At 51.1% G+C, this 13,813-nt stretch overlaps 5 protein-coding genes across 5 annotated transcripts; 3 read left to right on the forward strand and 2 right to left on the reverse strand.

Moving 5' to 3' along the window:
* Nucleotides 1-2,592: 2,592 nt before the first annotated feature.
* Nucleotides 2,593-3,553, forward strand: TrAtP1_002117 (uncharacterized protein; the record flags this gene model as incomplete). Its single annotated transcript, XM_014086309.2, has 3 exons — nt 2,593-2,791; nt 2,850-2,914; nt 2,984-3,553. 3 exons carry the CDS (start codon nt 2,593-2,595, stop codon nt 3,551-3,553), a joined length of 834 nt encoding a protein of 277 aa, XP_013941784.2.
* A 635-nt stretch (nt 3,554-4,188) lies between these two features.
* On the forward strand, nt 4,189-5,137 carry TrAtP1_002118 (uncharacterized protein; the record flags this gene model as incomplete). The annotated part of the gene is made up of 2 exons (XM_014085588.2): nt 4,189-4,261; nt 4,329-5,137. 2 exons carry the CDS (start codon nt 4,189-4,191, stop codon nt 5,135-5,137), a joined length of 882 nt encoding a protein of 293 aa, XP_013941063.1.
* Nucleotides 5,138-6,563: 1,426 nt separating this feature from the next.
* TrAtP1_002119 (uncharacterized protein) lies at nt 6,564-8,129 on the forward strand (the record flags this gene model as incomplete). The annotated part of the gene is made up of 2 exons (XM_014085587.2): nt 6,564-7,074; nt 7,219-8,129. 2 exons carry the CDS (start codon nt 6,564-6,566, stop codon nt 8,127-8,129), a joined length of 1,422 nt encoding a protein of 473 aa, XP_013941062.1.
* Nucleotides 8,130-8,842: 713 nt separating this feature from the next.
* TrAtP1_002120 (uncharacterized protein) lies at nt 8,843-10,070 on the reverse strand (the record flags this gene model as incomplete). The annotated part of the gene is made up of 2 exons (XM_014085586.2): nt 8,843-9,772; nt 9,876-10,070. The coding sequence occupies 2 exons, from the start codon at nt 10,068-10,070 to the stop codon at nt 8,843-8,845; spliced, it is 1,125 nt and encodes a 374-aa protein (XP_013941061.1).
* An 860-nt stretch (nt 10,071-10,930) lies between these two features.
* On the reverse strand, nt 10,931-13,761 carry TrAtP1_002121 (uncharacterized protein). Its single transcript, XM_014085585.2, has 2 exons — nt 11,548-13,761; nt 10,931-11,488 (listed from the first exon to the last, which is right to left on the reverse strand). Exons 1-2 carry the CDS (start codon nt 12,834-12,836, stop codon nt 11,146-11,148), a joined length of 1,632 nt encoding a protein of 543 aa, XP_013941060.1. The 5' UTR covers nt 12,837-13,761; the 3' UTR covers nt 10,931-11,145.
* Between the last annotated feature and the right edge of the window lie 52 nt (nt 13,762-13,813).

Genomic DNA, 13,813 nt, shown 5'->3' on the forward strand with positions numbered 1-13,813 from the left:
CGAGAACCTACAAGTACTCCATAATGCTCCCGCTATTGGCAGGGTCTCGGACGGGCGGGCGGGCATTAACAGCTGCTTTGGCCAATCAGCCAGGCAAGGGATGATGTTCCTAGGACTCCAGGTCTCCAGGGTTCCATAACGCTTCTGCAAAGCGCTCCAAGAAAATGATGAGCAGTACCCGTTGCCTGCCCACTGCTTGTCCACTGCTTGTCCACAGTATATTGCCACCGAGTCTGCAAGTGCCTGAAGGAACGCTCCTCTACAGGCTATATTGCGTGCATCGCATCTTGTTAGTCTCGGAGTTGTAACCCCGAAGACCCAACAACCACCCCTTCCTTTGCCCGGTTCATCATTCCGCCATCCGCCTGTGCCTCGTCTTTTTTTGATTTTTACTTGGTGGTGCTGCAAACCTGCCATTTAGGCTCTTTGGGCGGATGTGTCCAGACCCTGTCAGCGGCCGTTCCCACCGGGAAACTCCCCGCCCGGGCCATGGGCCATGGATTGGATGCAAGAGAAGGCTGCCTGCATTTCAATAGATTGGCCGGTGCGCAGTTGCATGATGCAGCGTGATGGCTGCTGCTACTCTACTTGCCATGGCCCATGGCCAATCAGCATCACCAGACCCAGCTCGTTTTGCAAAATAAAATGTCCCGGCCACCGAAAGACAGGTACGATCTGGGACGCTGCATTGATATCGCTCAGCGCACTTTATTGCTGTCATGTCCTGTGTAACGTATGAGGGAAAGAGAGGGAGGCTGCTGCCCTTTTGCGGGCCGAGAGGCGGGATTCCATTGCTGGATGCTGCTTGCATCACACCACGACCCGAAATTCGGCCATTCTCAGCTGGCTTGGTAATGATTGACGGGTCTGCTTGTGGCGACTCGTAGTCTCCTGTTCTCTGCCAGTACATCCGTACAAAGCCTGGAAGCTGAAGCAACTGGCTAACCGCGCTTCGTTCCGTTATTATTAGGCCCGATAGATCCTGGCTGCCTGGCTGCCTAGCTAGCCCATCTAATGAGTAGCACGCTGCCGTGACGATGTGTCTCTCGCCGTGCCTCATCCTCCAAAATGGCCGCATCCAGCCCTGCATGCATATCGGCAGCAGGCGATTAAGCATGTCTCATCTCTTCTCTTCTAGCACGCATCGTGGTCAAAGCTGTCAACGTTGGATGTCTCAGCCACCATCTGATCAAAGCCATCAAGTACTACTGGTTGGCATTGTAGGTACAAGAGGGATTCAGCAGCCAACTGGCCGTTAGCCAGGGCTTCCGGATGGAGTTGGAGGCTGAACCGTTTGGCGCCTCAACAAGAGCCAAAGAACCTGTTATGTGGCCCTTTGGACCAATGGCTCAGCCAACAAGAACTGGACCAAGTTCCAATAACCTGACAGCCCAGCCATAGTCAAGCGCCACCAACTACTAGACTAGTCGATCCAGTTGCCGGCGTCTTCGTCAACGCATAAGCTCTAGCGAAAGAAACCTCGAGTTGCTTGATTGGGCCGAGCAGCCTTGCCGCTATAGACTCGAATCTGCTGTACAGTAGCACTCGGTTTGGCTTACCGAATGTAGCGTCATCTGCCCTATTGCCTTTAGCCGCCGGTTGCCATTTGCCATTTGCTTCAACCCTTTATCTCCCCGAGATAGAGTTGCACGGCCACTAACAGACAGATCGAGTAATATTTCAGATCGGATGGTCGGAATAAGAGACACGGCCATGTTTAGCAAAAACAGGGCATTCTAGAATATCCATCTCGACTGTCCCGAGGCCAGCGTGATGACCAGCTATGATTTGCATATGGAATTAGGTAGTAGCAGTGCACGGAGCATTTCGAGTCGCTGTACTTGAAAACTGGACGCGTAAAATCAGAGCCCTTGCAGATATTAGCGATTGATTCCCGTCTTCTCTCAATACCAGGCAGCAAAAGGATTGTAGGCCACATGTGTATTTGCCCTGCCACAACCGCAGCATTTCACTTTGCAATGTCTTTTTGTAATATATGTCGCCATTGGCCTCATATTCATCAAGAAGTCTCTGCTGATTTGACAACCTGAGAATTTGACGCGAAGGCGTCTACTTAGCGCTCTCGGAGCTGACAACGACACAGTTTGCCGTTGCACACAAATGTTGCTTGTTTTCAGTTTGACCTATAATAGGCAGTCAATATGTTTAGTCAATAATCAACGGCTGCCGCCTAGCCGAAGTCGATCTTTCCTCCTTCTGTCGGTGGAGATGTGATTTGCGTCAACGACTTGGATGAAACAAGCAACTAGAGTGGCTTTTTTCTCAACCCCAGTTCTGTCATAAGCAGCTCAAAAATATTTCGACCAAGGCCACAAAGAGAGACGTGTGGTTCATGAGAAGAGAAACAGGTAGTTGCGGTGAGATTAAGGCAAGAGAGAAAGTCTTGATATGCATATCAAGAGATGGAGCGCCACGACGTCTTCCCCTCAAACCAGTTACTCTCATCAAGCTGGGAGACTCATCCCCATGAAGAAGCTTTGTTCAATCACAATAGCGGCGTTACACTTACTGACGGCTGATGCGTCTGTGTTACAAACAGACGCATCACAGCAACTCACAAGCCAGCTTGTAATGAAAGGCAATGTCCGAGCAACTTTGGCACCTCCTTCCCCGTTGATTTTCAAAAACACATCGCCGGGGAAAGCCATCAAGCCTGGAACAGAGCTCCGAATTCTTCCAGTCGGAGACTCCATCACATATGGATTTCTGAGTAACCAGGATGGCGGCGATGGAAACGGATACCGATTGAGGCTTCGAGAGAATCTTTCAAGTAAGAGAGTCATTGGTGTGTGTTGTGTCATGTCTTTGCTTGCTAAAAGCGCGTTTAGACGACACAGTTGTATTCGCTGGCACCATAACTTCTCCAGTGGGCAACATGACCGACGGCTATTTTGTAAGATACAGAGACCTTTTTTTTTCTTGTGTCATCAGCTGATTGGGTTCTCGCCGTATCATTCGACAGGCTGCTTGGAACGGCAAAACAATACAGTATATTGAGAACAATGTCGGTCCATCGCTCGACCAGCGCCCAAACATCATCCTGCTTCACGCTGGGACCAACGATATGAATCCTGACAGCTCCATTTCCACGGAAGGCAACGATCCCGTAGCTGCATCTCGGCGGCTCGGAAGTTTGATCGACAAGATGATCGACTCGTGCCCGGACGCAGTCATTCTCGTCGCCATGATCATAGGGACCTGCCGCGTCGACCAGGCTCCCCAGACAGAAATGTTTCAATCGCTGGTCCCCGGCGTAGTAATGCCGAGATTTCAAGCAGGGAAGCACGTGCTGCCGGTGGACTTTTCGACATTTGCCCTGAGCAATTTGAGAGACTGCATCCATCCGACGAACCCAGGATATCAGCTGCTTGGACATTATTGGTATGACTTTGTCGCGCAGATTCCGCAGGACTGGATAACAGAGCCTGTTGGAGACGATCCCAAGAGGCAGGATAGTTTTGCTATGCATCTTGGCACAAATACGCCGTTGTTGATGCTGCTGGTTTCATTGTTTGTGTTGTTGCATATGTGAGGATGGCGTATAATATGATAGGTGTTGTGCCAATTTACCAACGATTCGCAACGTCGTTTCATCTCGTTCTTCAATAGTATGAATAGAGCAAAACATATAGATGGACTCGGTATCTGGGAGATGTATTCGCATAGGCTGAAGTCGTATAAGTGGAATCCTGTATGTATATTTCTTGGACGATAGGTGCTGCAGGTAGGTGCTGTGAAGGAGTCAGGATGTGAAACGGTTGGTTCCTATCAAAAACCCCTGGTATAAAATGATGAGAAGAGAGTTGCTTGCCCGGAATTATTCGATTGTCTCCAGCAAGTAGATTGTAGAAGTCGCAATAGCAACCTGTGGCGTGTTAGTCATCAGCAACTGCCCGACAGCCCCGCTATGACCTCTACTCGGGTCTCTAGCCTCCCCTAATTTGGAAAGCTTCAACTTCAAAATAATTTCAACGCCAAACAAAACAGTCGCCTATTCGACCACCATAAAAGGCCCGAAGGAATTGATACTTGAAAAGGATTTCCACATCTTTCTTCATTTTTGAAGAAATCGACGGCAATCAGACCAATTGCAGCAACAAAACAAGAATCGCGAAACCAGCCAAACAACACAAGCAGCTGCACATACAGCTTGAATAGTTCCAAACAATGCCGAAAGAGAAAAACTACAATCCCGTCCAGGCGCAGCGCAAAGCCGACAAGGCTCGCGAAGTCAGAAAAGGTGAGTTTGAAGAACGAAAACAATGACATTGTTGAGGCCACTTTTGTTAACAGTCTTGTCCCTGTAGGAAAGGCCGAAGCGCAAGGCCGTCGAGATGAAAAGCTGGCGCGCAAGAACCCAGATCGAATCCAGAAACAAATCGACGACCTCAAGGCCGTGGTGTCCGGGGGAGGAAAGCTGACGCGTCATGAAGAGCAAGTCCTCGAGGGCTTGGAAAAAGAACTCAAAGCAGTACGCAAAGCCAGAGATACGCTGGGTGACAAGGCACCCGAGTTTGGCCGCTGGAGAAGAGATGGCGATGGCTCGAGACCAGGAGCGCTTGGTAAAAGGAGGCGCGGAGACGATGGTTCCAGCAGCGATGAAGACATCCCCGACGATGTCAAGAGTATTCCCATGCCGAGAGACACGCCGCCGCCTATACCAAAGGCCGAGATGGACAAGTGGTACGCGAAGCGAAGAGCAAAGAGGGAGGCCGAGAACGCAGCTCGACGACGCGATGATGACGCGCGCGACAATGAAGCTGGAGATGGTCAAGGTAGAGACTTCAAGGGCAAGGGCAGGGATAGAGAAGCACCGAAGCCGGCGGTGGAGTCCAAGACGGTATATGAAGCCAAGCCGGTTGTGAGAGATCTGCGCCAGGAAGCCGTGTCTGCCTTTGTTCCCACCTCGGTGCAGATGAAGATGAACAAAGGCAAAGGCCAAGGCGGACTATTGGAGCCAGAGGAGGCGGATCGGTTGGAGAAGGAGGGATACCTGAAGCTGGCTCCGGGCAACGAACAGGATGAAGCCGAAGAAGATGACCAAGCCGATGCAGAGCGCGTGGCGCCGTCTTCTCGGAATGTCATGATGGAGGAGGTGGAAGATGAAGAAGCGTGAGGAGGGGCCTTATTTCACAGCCCTTTCTGGTTCTTTGCATGGTTTTGGCGTATCTGGACAAGGTTCACGGCATATCAAACGGAGTTTCTTGAGATGATTAGTGCAGTTCGATAGTTGTGAGCTCACGAGTTGAGCATCATGAGGGAATGAGCAACAGAGCATGTGCAGCTTTAGCCCAAACTTGGAATGAGCTGCAATGGCCGAGAGCCATCATAAGCAACGCCCGCAGTATCTGTCATTGGCCCCGTAGGCCTGTCGCTGACCAAGCTCCTCAGCCATAGCACAAACACAGCATCGTGCATCGTGATGAGATGCTTCTGTAAATCGTAAAGCCAGATTCGGCACATGAGTAGATGAGGCGGCCAGGTGATTGGGCAGTATCCCGATCTCAATCAAGCCCGCCATCATGACCCCTGAAGACAGGAAAACAGGTCACCACTAACAAAAGTGTTTCCATGTAATATCTCTTGGTCATAGCATTGACCAAGCCAAGCTTTTCCAATATAATTTTTTTCTTTTCTTCTTTTTCGTCTCCGCAATGGAGACTTCCGATAGGTGGAGCAGCCCGGAGTCCTCCGTCACCCGTCGAAAATCCTCCCCAGCAAGCCACTAACCAGCTCTCTCGGCTAGGCGGGCGGATCTCCTCAGCTCGAAATTAGTCAAATCTTTATTTCGAAACGGGGAACTTGGAGAAAAAAAAAATGCTTATTTGGAACATCGTGGACTGTGCGAGTCGTGATGGCAGGTTTGCAAAGAGGATGAGACTTTGATTTTGAAATCGCAAACAGTCCCAAGCGTTTGTCAGTTTGCTGTTGGGACGAAAGCTGCGAATGCCCTATTCCATCCCAAAGAGGCTGAAGTCCAACAGCGAATCCCATCTTACCAATGGATATCATGAATGACTTTCAATCTGTAAAGCACTGTAAGCCCATTGAAGCCACACATGGTAACGAGACCGGCAAGTGGAAAAAACCGACCATCTCCTGCCAGGGCAAACGGCAAACTAGGGCCCTTTGCTGCGTGAGCCGTTGTGGAACTCGGTGGCCAGCAAATGGCAGGTTTCCATTACCTACACAGTCCACTGGCTCGGCTCCATTTGCCATGAATCTCCGGGGCGCGACGTTTCCACTCCGACGATGGTTGCCGCCCCACGCCGAGTACGGGGTATTGAAAATGCACTGAGGAAAAAAAAGCAGTCATTATATAGCCTAGGGCGCTGTTTGACATGTTGCGTGACTGGCATCAAATATGACCCTTTCCCCATCTCCTTTTCGATTTCCTCCTTTTCCCTTTTCAAGTCAAAACAACATAGCCTTTTTCAGTTGTGCATTGTTCAAGTCCAATCTGGCCGTTGATTGGCAATTGCCAGTAGCTTCGCCTCTTGGCCGGTACTTACGCTTTGAAGAGCCAGACGAAACCAGGAAACATGGATGTCCAGCAGGTCAACTCAAGAGCAATCCATGACGAGATCGATCTCGAGTCTGATCACTCTGAAACTTCGAGCGATGAAAACGACACAAGAGACGGTGGAGAAAGGAGGAACTCGGAACTGCAGGATGAAAAGCACCAGCCTCAGCCGCAAATCAACAATGACTTGGAGCGGCAACAAACAGCAAGATCCGCGGCATCCAATCAAGAAACATATCCCGAGGGCGGACTCCAAGCATGGCTCGTGGTAGCAGGATCCTGGTTCGCCATGATTGCCTCCATGGGATTGATGAACAGTATTGCCGTCTTCCAGGCCTATACACTTAGCCACCAACTCAAGGGCACGAGCGAGAGCACCGTCGGTTGGATTTTCTCCATATACACTTGGCTGGCCTTTTTTGGGGGCGTTTATATCGGCCCCGTCTTCGACAAATACGGGCCAAAGTGGCTGATTGTTGCTGGATGCGTCTGTACCGTCGGCGCCCTGGTTGGCATGAGCTTTTGCACCGGTGAGTAGTTGGATGGTGGTTATTCTTGGTTACACTTTGATCCTAACGCAGCATCCCGTTCCATCCCGCCCTGACGTATACACCATCACTTATCCTTATCGTCTGTGAGTGTGTGTGTAACCCATGCTAATTCTTGGCCCCCAGAGTTGTACCAGTTTATTCTGTCGTTTGGCGTCCTCGGCGGCCTGGGCACGTCGCTCACCTTCACTCCGTGCATCGCAGCAGTTGGCCATTGGTTCAAAGCGAGGCGTGGCTTCGCCACTGGGCTTGCATCGACGGCAGGTGGTATCGGAGGCATCATCTTTCCCCTCATGCTCACTGCTTTGTTCGAGCGCATCAGCTTTGGGTGGGCCACACGAGTCCTTGCTCTGATATGCCTGGTGTGCGGTCTTGTGGGCATAACTCTTGTCCGATCTCGTCTTCCACCGGCCAAGAACGCAACGGCTCATCCCGACTTTCGCATCTTCCGACAGATTCCGTTCCTGCTAACCACGATTGGTGTCTTCCTCGTGGAGTTCTCGCTCTTCATCCCTCTGACATACATCACAACGTATGCACAGTACAAGGGCTTTGATAGCACGTTTGCCTACCACCTCTTGCCCATCATGAATGCCGGCTCTGTGATAGGCCGAGCACTCCCGGGATATTATGCTGACGTCGTTGGGGCTTTCAACGTGTGTATCTTCTCCGTGGTCTTCTCCTTCATATCATGTCTGTGTGTGTGGCTGCCACTGGGGCACACCAAGCCGGGCATCATCATCTTTTCTTTCTTGTTTGGCTTTGGAAGTGGTAACAGCATTGCCATTGCACCCGTATGTATTGGGCGGATGTGCAAGACACAAGAATACGGTCGTTACTATGCCACAACATACACTGTTGTGTCGTTTGCATGCTTGATAGGCATTCCTATTGCTGGAAGCGTTGTGCAAGCGAATGACGGCTCTTATACAGGGCTCATCATCCTCACCAGCTGCATCTACATTGGTGCAGCAGCCATACTCGTACTGGCCAAGACATGGAAGCTTGGCTGGAAGAATTGGCTTGCTGCGTATTGAACAAGAAGAAGAAAAAGAAGTGAAAAAAGAAGAAGAAGAAGAAAGCAAATCGTCTTTTGCTGTGCCGTTATATGGTTGATATTCTCATTGCAAGCGCATATATCAGGCACAATCTCGTTTCCCATCACCCTCCTTTCCAAAACCTGCTTTATTCAGCAACAGTTGTCATGGCTCAGTATACTGATAGATATCCAAATGGTTCAGCGCTTGTTTTCATGTTAATGAGAGAAATGACGGAGAGAAAAGGAGCGTTTTGACACAATAAGCTACCGCTTCACGTTCTTCGCGTATTGGTTTTGTAAAGAAAAGTAATCAATGTCATCTAGGTCGCATATAGAAATAGGGAGAAGCAGCCAGTCCATATGTCGAATACACAGCTGCCGAATGCTTTTTAAAATAGCAGCAGTAGCAGCAGTAGCAGTGGCAGCCTATGCTACAGCTGGAGTACTGAGCAACATAATTGGGGTGCTGGATAGCTTCTCTGTAGAAATAGTATAAGAAATTCGAAACGAAATGGAAACAGAACAGAATAAAAAAAAATAAAAAAAAAAATAAAAAAATAAAATACTCAAGATTTGATTGTTGCTGTTGCATTGTTCTCCAATTTTTCGGTGGTATCATGGTGCCTATGACTCCTTTCTGGGCTCTTGTTATATCTAATTGCCGAGTAGATTCTTCTCCTTCTCCCTCTCAAACGATGGCTGTTGTCGGTTCTATTTCTTTTCGCTGTTTGACTTGACAATATGCGCGTCGTGAAGTTGTGCCACAGCCGGGATAATCAGAGCCTCAATCTCTTCTTCCGGGTCTCCTTCTGGCGCCTCATCAGGCCGCAGTGGCCTTCCCTCGGCATCGCCCCAGCCGCCGTGCCGAGGTACGCGAAGCCATTGATCTTGTCGGCCTGGAGCAACAAAGACGACTTCCCATTTGCGCGTTGAGAGGAGATTACCGACAACGAGATGATGCTGGTACCGCTCAAGGCTGTAGCGCGCCTTGTGAACAAGAATACGGGGATCCGTCTCGAGCTTGAAGCTGACAATCATGCCCAAGGGGGCCCAGCCTTCAACAAGGCTTTTGAGGAACTTGGGCACGGGATCCAAGTCAATAATGAGACGCTTGGATCGCGGCACACGAGGGGAGGCATCAAAATTGTCAAAAGTTTCCTCATCTTCTATCGGTGGTGAAGGTGTTTTTGAACCCTTTTCCCCGGGGTAGAGCTTTTCAACAATGTTGGTAGACTGTATCTTGTGCTCGGAAAGACGCTCTGGCGGAACAAAGAAGTCAGATACCGCTGCAGCGAGGTAGAGCAGTCCGGATGAGCCAAGCGGCGCCATAAGCCGGGCCACAGCACGGAGTTCATGCAGGTAATCGCCAATGGTGACAAAGGGCAGCAGGAGAAGAGTGTTGTCGCGGCGAGCACTCTGATACTTGCGTAGGACGTCAAGAATCCTATCAGAGTCTTCGGGCCGGACGGCAACGCGACCCTCGGCATCCTCACTGAGGAGATCAAGGAGACAGTCGGTTGAATGAGAGTAGTGGCGTGAATAGGGGAGCAGACTGAACTGGCGATGGAGGAAGATGACGGCGTATCCAGCAGAAAGGAAATACTCGGCACTGGTAGCACCACGAGTTCCGGCAGAGAAGTTCTAGGTTTTGTCTAGTTAGCAGAGGCACACAATTGATTAAGGAGTTTGCTGGATTTCTGCTTTGATCATAGAAGGAAAGAGGTTGAAAGAGAAAGCAACATACGTCAATGAACCTCACAGTATTCTTCTCCAGCGGAACCGTCGTTCCTCCCGAAGTGACGAGCACAACCCGTCGATTCGCCGCAACATGCTGCGTTATAAAGGCCTCGGCCAGTGCCGTGTGAGCAGCCAATTGCTTTGGGGGAGGATTGGTGGAGAAGTACACATCCTCGGCCTGGAGGGATTCTGCCGCGGACATGATTTGGCTTGCGATGGGCGTTGGCGGTGATGTGAAGAATGAGAGGAACTCGGATGAGGTTGGAGTTTGTGGTTGGAGGTTGAATGAATCAGTTTGGGCAGGTGGGATGGGACAGCGGGTGGCGGGGTTTATCTGATAAGGGGAAGGCAGGCCTGTAAAAGCTCGGCTGTAGGTGCTGTAGGTGCTGTAGGTGCTGTAGGTGCTGTAGGTGCTGTAGGTGCTGGAGGTGCTGGCAGGTGCTCTGTAAAGATAGCGGCAGTAGCAGCAGTAGTAGCAGTGGCAGTAACAGCGGTAGCAGCAGCAATACCGGTAGCAGCCCACGCTATATATACCTAGCTGGAGTGCTGGACAACAGAATTGGGCGCTGGCTCGCAGTACACCGGGCGGCAGTCGCGCTGCACTGATGAGTCTATGCTGTCAATAGTTTTAAGCGAATAGAGATGAAAAGAAGAAGGAATCAAGATGGAAATGGAAACCAGCAAACTCGTCAGCTGCTTCTTTTTAACCAATGTTTCGAAGCTGTGCTCACAACTACGAAGCAGCTCCCATCCCGGCCGAGACGTTGTTACAATTGACGGGCCAATCGCATTACACGCAGGAGGACCGAAGACGCCAGACAAGATTTCGGGGCAATGGAAGAAAGAGTCTGGGCTGTCTGTCATACGTAACATGTTATGAAAACCGGTCATTGTAACACCTGCTCACAACCGGTTGAATGTTTGAATTTTACACTATATACTTTGGAGTTGGCAACTCCAAAGTTCCAATACCTGTCAGTTTATTCCTTTATGAATATTTACACAATCCAAGACGAGTTGCCAAGTCCCCGAAACCTCCGAGCTCGCCATCGTATAAGCCCACTCCTAGATATGACTTGTTTTATTTCGCTATGATTTGCACTTGATGCATCAACTAGAAATACAAAAATGGGGGAGAAACAACTATAGTAGACACGTTCAAGTGCTAATCTATATACATCCAATAGTCATCAAAAAATGTATTAACCATTTGTCCACATCTCATCGCATTCCCTTGTCTTATTCCCTCCTCCTCCTCCTCCTCCTCGTTTCTCTATTCATTTGCTATTTCTACTACTTTCGGCTAATCTCCACGCTCTTAGCGGCAGGCTCTGCAAGTGCAGCACCTTTGGCTTAATGTACCATACAAAGGTGGCGATGCCAAACAGGACGCAGAGGATGTTGACGGTGTAGTATCCGTCGCGAACCATTTCGCAGGTTCCGCCGCCGTTGACGCACCGCTCTTTTTCGCTCTGGATGGCGCATGAGAATGCTTCTGTAACTAGTGGGCCTTTGAGGTTCTGTGACGTCTTTGAGCCAGGATGGCAAGTAGCAACGGTGAAGGAATCTACGAGTTTCAGGACAAAGTATCTGGGGAACGTGCCACCAAGGTTGGAAACGCTGCAAAAGCAAGATTTCGTTAGTAAGCTTAAAGCAAAGGGAAAAGGTCCAAAACTCACGTTGCAAGGAGTGTCATATAAGTGCCTCCAATAACCGGATCCGAAACCTTTGCATGAAACGCCGACACGGCCACAAACATGATGGTGTTTGTAAACGTCGAAAACACGTGCTCGCCAATCACGACGAGGAGATACCACGTCGTCACGCCCTCGGCAGGGAAAATGGCCACCGTCATCTGCGCAATCAGCGCGGCCAGCAACCGACCGGCGAAACCCCAGCACCACAGGCGCATGGGGGAGTACTTTTGAGACCACATGCCGGCGTAGTATCCAACACCAATCTCAAAGGGGAAATCGATGAGGACGGTCAGGGCCATGTTCTCCTTGCCGAAGCCCAGGTCGAGCAGTTTGAGGTTGGTGACGCCGTCATTGGCCTGGAAGCCAATCTTGGCAATCAGGTGAACAATGATGATGGTCTGGACGTTGCGCAGCTTGAGAATGCCCCACATGATGCGGTAGACGTCCCAGACGCCGTCCTCGTTTTGCGACTTCTCCTCGCGCTTCAGCAGGCCCAGGCCAATGGTGACGATGATATAGCTCCATCCCCAAAAGGTCAGGTAGCCGCCGAGAGAGACGAGTCCGTCGTCGGAGGGGGTCGAGCGGAAGTACTTGTTGGCAAAGTCGGAGGCGTTGAGGGCGAGGAAGACGGTATAAGACATGAAGTGACCGGCCGTGAGGCCCACTGTCTGCGCCGTCGAGGCGTACGACACGTTTCCGGGTGTCAGCAGCGTGAGTGCCCAGCCGTCGACGGCAATGTCCTGCGTGGCGCACATGAGCACCAGGAAGAACCACCAGAGCATAAAGGTCCAGACGGTGGAACCACCAGGCTTGCCAATCTTCTCCATCATGTCCTCCACGTTGGCTCCCAGCCAGAGCATGCCGAAGCCGGACAGGAACTGGATGGGCACGATCCACGTCTTCCGGCGACCAATCTTGGAGCTCCAGACGGCATCGACAAAGGGACTCCAGAACAGCTTGAGGGAGTACGGGTACGACGCCAGACTAAAGGTGCCTATTTCGCCATATGACATGTGGTTCTTGAGCAGGAAAGGCACGGAGCCCATGGCAAGCCCCATGGGAATGCCCTGCAGGAAGTAGAGCAAGACGAGCAGCAAAAAGCTCCGCTGGTCCTGCACGGGCAGTTCGAAGAAGCCGACATCGTTGGCCGTGGGCGTCTTGGGGACGGGGTCGTCCAGGCTAAAGGCCTCGCGCGAAATGTGGTTGGCCGTGATGCTGTCAGAGTCCTGGTGAGTGGCGGTCTTGCGCCGCATCTCAACGCCGTTGCTCATCTTGCCGTTGCCGTCGCCGTGACCGTTCGCTTCCCGCTGGAGAGGGAGCGAGGGGGGGCCGCTTTGATGTCGAGGGCGACTGAGTCCGTCTTTGGCGGGCACCCATATAGGAGGCGGTCGAGGTCGCTCGTATCGGGTCGGTGGCACACAGGGGCTGGTCAAGGGAGAGTCTTGATTGTGTAATCTGCGCGTCTCGGGTCGTCGGCGCCGTTGAGGAGCACGATAGCGAGCGTTGATAAAGCTGTGTCGCTGAGGCTTGCTGATTCTGTGTTTTGGAATTCAAAGCAGCTTTGTTTGGAGTCGCGTGTAGGTGATGGAAGCAGTCGAGGCTCCAGTAACCAAAAGAATGGCTGTCGAAACGAACAAGAAAAAGTTGCGATACTGGAAGCGCGTTGACCGACTAGTAGTAGAAAGCGAGGCAGAAGAAAAAAACGAGGCCCTGTGCAGCGAAAGAAGGAGAGTACAAGCGGACCAGCCAAAAAACCACACACAATCGGCAATCTGCTAACGAAGCATTAGAAATACCGTGCTTGTGGCAAGCGATGGGCGGAACAATTCGAAAAAGTGACTTTGGAAAGCCAGTGAATGGAATCAAGTTGAATGTTGGCGCCTGTGAATTTGCAGCTTACCGTGGCCTCAAGGGTCCAGTCGCTATTTTTTTTCTGAACCGGCGCGGCTTACACACAAAAAGCCGTTGCCACCGTCCAAATCTGAGGTTCTAGCGGCGCACCCTCCAGAAATAGCTGCAGTTCCTTTTTAGCGCACTTCCGTCAGTGGCTGGCCGCATGCTTGTACATTCAGTAGACACTGATGTCGCATTTAGGCGGCCAGTCAAGACCCCGTAACATTTCGTATTGGACCGCTGAGATCCAGCGCCGTGGGGAAAAGGGAAAAAGGTGCAGCGGGCGGAGCGAATGAGACGCTCCGGTGCCTGCTTTGGGGTTTCTGCCAGGGACCTTTTTTCAGCGCCAATTTGC

This window comes from Trichoderma atroviride, chromosome 1 (assembly GCF_020647795.1).
Source record: "Trichoderma atroviride chromosome 1, complete sequence".
NCBI classification, from domain to species: Eukaryota; Fungi; Ascomycota; class Sordariomycetes; order Hypocreales; family Hypocreaceae; genus Trichoderma; species Trichoderma atroviride.